We start from the raw sequence: 5,309 nt of genomic DNA on the forward strand, positions 1-5,309 counted from the left end.
TTGGCAAGATTCAGAAATTGGATTGGGATAGTATGGAGAAGAACATCAAGAAATGGTTAGAAGCTACAAAAGTTGTCATAACAAATCTCTTCGATGGAGAACGTATCCTTTGCGATCACGTGTTCTCGCCATCTGTCTCCGTTGCGGAGTCTTGTTTCACGGAGATTACGTTAGATAACGCTTTAACACTCTTTGTCTTCCCCGTGAGTGTCGCAAGATGTAAAAAAACCGTAGAGAAGATCTTCTTGACTCTCGACGTTTACCAAACTATCTCGCAGCTTCTTCCTCAAATCGAAGAGATTTTTAGTTATAATTCGACTTCTCCTGTCCGCTTGCAAGCTGCTGATTCTCTCAACAATCTCGGTGTGGCTATTAACTCAATGGTTGCCGAATTCGAAGCTTCCATTACAAAAGAAGCTTCGAAATCTCCAATCCCTGGAGGTGGAGTTCATCAGCTCACAAGGTAAACATATAAACATATTCTCATATTAATCATATAAAAGAAGTTTCATAATTTATAGTTACACATCTAGTATAAAGAAAACCCTAAAATGAGAGATAGTCTCGAATCTTCTAAAGCTTGTAAGTTCATAATAACAGGTACGTAATGAACTTCATAGTCTTCCTCGCGGATTATAATGAGTGTCTTGCCGGAGTTCTCACTGAATCGACGTTGCCATTACCGGAAGATTACTTCGGGAACAATGATGAAGACAACAAAGAAGGAGGAGAAACCGGAACTTCGTCTTCTTCTGCTCCGGTAACGACAAGATTCGCGTGGCTAATCCTCGTCCTGCTTTGTAAAATCGACACAAAATCTCGACTCTACAATGATATGGCTCTCTCGTACCTCTTCTTAGCCAACAATCTCGATTACGTGATCTCCAAGGTACGTACATCGAATCTGAGAGTCGTTTTGGGAGATGAATGGGTGGCGAATCACGAAGGTAAAGTTACGCAATACCTAGAAAAATACGAGAAAATAGCTTGGGGAGAAGTGATTATGTCACTATCTGATCATGACGAGGAGATGCTCGAAGAACATGTGGCCAAAGAGCGGTTGACGCGGTTCAACGAGGCGTTTGAGGAAACGTTTCAGAAGCAGAGCGAGTGGGTTGTACCTGATTCGAAATTGAGAGACGATTTAAAAGATTCCTTGACGAAGAAGTTAACTATAGTTGCGACGTCGTTTTATGGAAAGTACCAGGTGGAGAATTGGGAGGACATTGTCAGATTTTCCCCTGAAGATTTAGGTAACTACCTTTCTGACCTTTTCTTAGGTACGGGACGATCGTGTATAATCGTTCCTTCCCTTAAACCTTCGGACTCGGGACGTTCGCTTAAATCAGAATCAGGACGTTGAAGTTGTAGTGGCATTTGTACTTTGGATCTTGTCATGAATCAGCGATCGTTGGACATCAGTCATTGTTGGATACGTTACGGCCGGTAAAGCCTATGATTGGTTTAGCAAGCGAGAGTGTTTAGTATTCAGTATAGCTCACAAAACGACGCAGCCCAGTTTAGAAGATGTTATTTATGATAAGCGTACTAAATTTGTGGCTGTGTGGACAATTTATGTAGGATAACAATTGTTTTTATTAGTTGTCAATATTTATTTTGTGAGTAATTAACAAAGAGTACTTTGAACGGAATTAGAAACAATGTTTTTTCTAAACGAAATCTCGGACCGATTAGAAAAATGTTCCAAAAAAAATCACTAATATATATAAAGATTTTAATCAAATTTTTATATAAATATATATATACAATTACATATAATTCAAATAGCAAATATATATATATAAGAAATCTCAATTATCCTCAAAGCTCAAAAAATAAAGGAGTAAAATAGACAAAAAATAAGTAAAGAAAGAAAAGCTAGAATTGTTTAAAATAAGAGTATTATCGAAATCTGAAAAGGTTAGAGAAGTTTATATACAAACCGAAGTTAGGAAACAGCTGGATCGAGAAACAAAGAGAATCACACACATTCAGACTCAAAAATAACCTACAAGCACGACCGCAATAAAAGAGAAGATTTACACTATTTTAAAATACATTATGCTCTGGATTTAAAATTAATGTTGTTTTAGACTTCTTAAGAAATAAATGTCATTTTATAAACTTAATTTAACTTTTGATTACATCTAATGAAAACAAAAGTCAAGAGACAAAATAATTGTATAAATATGGTAAAATAAGTAAATTTGAATGAAAATGATGCTTATATTGAAGGAAATGTATAACATGCGAGTGTTTTAATCCGAATTTTAGTTTTGGTTGACTGATTTGGTTTTAAAAACTGATCATTGTAAAACCAAACCGAATCTAATATAGTTTGGTAGAATTTTGATTTAGCTTTAAAGTAGTTTTTAAGCAATTATATTTACTATCTATATAGGAAAAGATATTAATTTCATTTTGGTTCACAATCGGTTAAAGTATTTTTTATTATATTCGAAAATAACCATTAATCACAGGCATATTTTCGGTTTTTTGATTGATATTTTCGATTTAGTTTAGATCAAAATGGTTCGGTTTATCATAACTAATCCAAGAAACAGTCAACACATTTTTAGTAAATAGTAATTAATATTACATCTCTAAAAATCATCCACCTTTAACTATCATCAAATCATATCTCTTTATTTCATTGCAATTTAAATGAATTAGCGTATTTTTTTCTTCGTCACATCCAAAAACAACGAAAATTGAAAAGAGAGACTAAAATCATAATGACCATAGCAAGAAAGAATGTAAAACTTGCATGGATAGAGAATGACAAAACAAGAGCACGAAGTTTAAAGCAAATAAGAGAAGTATTACTCAAAAAGGTGAAAGAGCTAACCATATTGTGTGATGTATGGACTTGTATAATCATTTTTAGTCCAAATGAAGTTGCACCAGTGGTGTGGCCATCAGTTGAGACGACTCGTGGCTTCTTAGACGATTTATTTGCCTTGCCAAAGTTCGTGCTGGAGAAGAAAGAGACGGAAGTCAAATCATTTTTTAAAGAGAAGAAAAGCACATGCGGATGGACCGTGCGGACTAGTCCGAGATAATACATCGGAGCAACGTTTAGTTGATAAAACAGAGTCCAATTTAGCTGAACTTTGGTGGAGAGCTTCGTGGTACTATAGGCTTCATATCCAACGGTGGATTTGTGAACGATTAATTTGTGAATTAATCAAAGGTTAATATGGACGTTTTCCATAGACGTGTTGTGGCAATGTTAGGGTGTGGAACAACACCAAGGTGGTGTCGGTCGACACCAGTATGTTGATGTTTGTTTGGGTCGTAGAGAAACGGCTAGAATTATAATTTGTCGAGGATGGATCAAAAGAGGTAATGTCGAGAGTGTCGGTGTCGACTGACACTAGAAAGGTGTCGATCGACATCATGTGTGTTGGATCTCAAGTGGTGTGATGGGTGAAGATCGACACCAGGTGGAGGTACCGATCGAAACTGGAGGATTTGATGGTTAATCAGAGTATTCATGGAGAAATGTTGTCTGTGGCTAGACGGAATAAAATATTCCAGACCCACCTCTCTTGTTACTCGGTTGCTAGGGATGGTTGGTTGTGCCACTCAGTAACTAGATGAGGTGGTTTTTGGATTACATGGTTAAGTGAAGCTTGGTTCGGGAAGTGGAAACAAATGGCTTGTCCGGTTGGATGTCGAAGAAGTCTGATGCGCAGTGATTGGAGTCTACGAATGTAAGGTGCTTGTGGAGTTGAAGTACGTTTGTATGACTATGTTTTGTGGATGCAGAGTATGGGTTAGTTAGACATAGCCTGTATTTGAGAAAGTTTTTATAAAGAGCGATTTATACGCTAGTTGTCTCGTCGAAATTCTATGGTTTCAGTGAATTCGTTTCCCGTGGATCCAATGCAAGAATTAGGAATCTAAGTGCGATTGTCTCAATTTACAAAGGGGAAGTCTTTTGGACTGTATCAAAATGTAGACAAGATGTTAAAAATGTATTCCAAAACTGGATTTTAAAAGATACACATGAATGGAATAAGTGTTACTTTGATTCTTATAAAATATATATTTGAAAAGGTAGATGATTTCTTTTATAAAAGATAGATAAATTTTTTGTATTTATAAAAAAGATCTTAACAAAATAAAACATCTTCTACGATCACAAAAGCTTATGAAAACCTCCCGCATTTTTATAATTCTGGATTTTCTAAAATTAATATTGTTACCAAATAGTAGTTCACAAAATATTAATGGTATTGTATAATTCACCAGAAAATTTTGGTACTTATTTTTTTCTTAGAGCAAATTATTTTGTGAATGAACTCGGTACATACGATATTAGCTAGGAGCTAGGAAGTGTATTTTGGGAAAATTTTTTGTAAACCATACATTTATTAGAATATAATTCTGTGATTGGAAATCCAATCAAGAGAATAAAAGGTTACAAAAACAATTTCAGAAGCAAGCTGTCTGGTTTGAGTTTTAAATAAATAGATTTTTTTTGTTTGCCAAACTATTAAAGCACAACAGTCCGGTGTATTAGCCAAGTTTCTATATTTGTATGTAAAAAGACTCAATTCATGGTTTGATGGTGTCTCCAATAATTGGACTTACTACTTACGACTGCACTAAGCACTTCACTAAATAATTAGTTTTACATGATTTTAATGATTTTGGATGAATATTTAAGAAATTTATTATGATTTATAGTAAAATTCTCTCAAGCACCACATAAAATCATGAGATTTAAAATTCTGTTTTAACCTAAATAAATCCACTAAAATATTAAAAATCTTAAAATATTTTTAAATAACATAAGATTTTAAAATAGATTTTCAAATTATTAACTCCATAACGTTGAATTTTATTAAAAATTTTAAAATACATGATCAAATAACATGAGATGTGTATTTTTAACATAAATCAGTCGAAATGTTTGGTTGAGTGCACTCTACAACTAGAATTGTACTTAACTTTTAAGTAACACTACTAGTCTATGAGAACCGTCTTTCGTGACCAAATAATTGATAATACTATATTTAATTTATTAATTTTTGTGTCTGTATGTGAAAAGTCAATAAAAACTAAACTATTGTTATGATAAGGGCGTACAATTGATTAGAGTTATTATTAAATACTAGGATAATCGGCGGGTTGATTTTTGTTTTTTTTTTTTTTTTTTTTTTAAATTTGGGAAAGCGCTTCAATTTTTTTTGTTCCACTGGTTGTAGTGCTTTCTCTGGAGAGCTAGCCAGTCTCCTCATTTGCTGGTTATCATGCTTGCTGCTCTATGTTTTTTGCTGCTGCGGATTTTCACAATGGTG

General features: G+C 34.1%; 1 protein-coding gene across 1 annotated transcript in view; it reads left to right on the top strand.

Annotated features, from left to right (window-relative positions):
• The window catches only part of LOC104704419 (exocyst complex component EXO70A1-like), a 2,451-nt gene extending 1,073 nt beyond the window's left edge, over positions 1-1,378 (top strand). The window contains exons 2-3 of the mRNA XM_019227316.1: positions 45-463; positions 601-1,378. Of these exons, the coding sequence (XP_019082861.1) occupies positions 45-463; positions 601-1,363 (1,182 nt within the window). The 3' untranslated portion in view covers positions 1,364-1,378. The remainder of the gene's footprint in view (positions 1-44; positions 464-600) is intronic.

Source organism: Camelina sativa, chromosome 7 (genome assembly GCF_000633955.1).
Source record: "Camelina sativa cultivar DH55 chromosome 7, Cs, whole genome shotgun sequence".
NCBI lineage: Eukaryota > Viridiplantae > Streptophyta > Magnoliopsida > Brassicales > Brassicaceae > Camelina > Camelina sativa.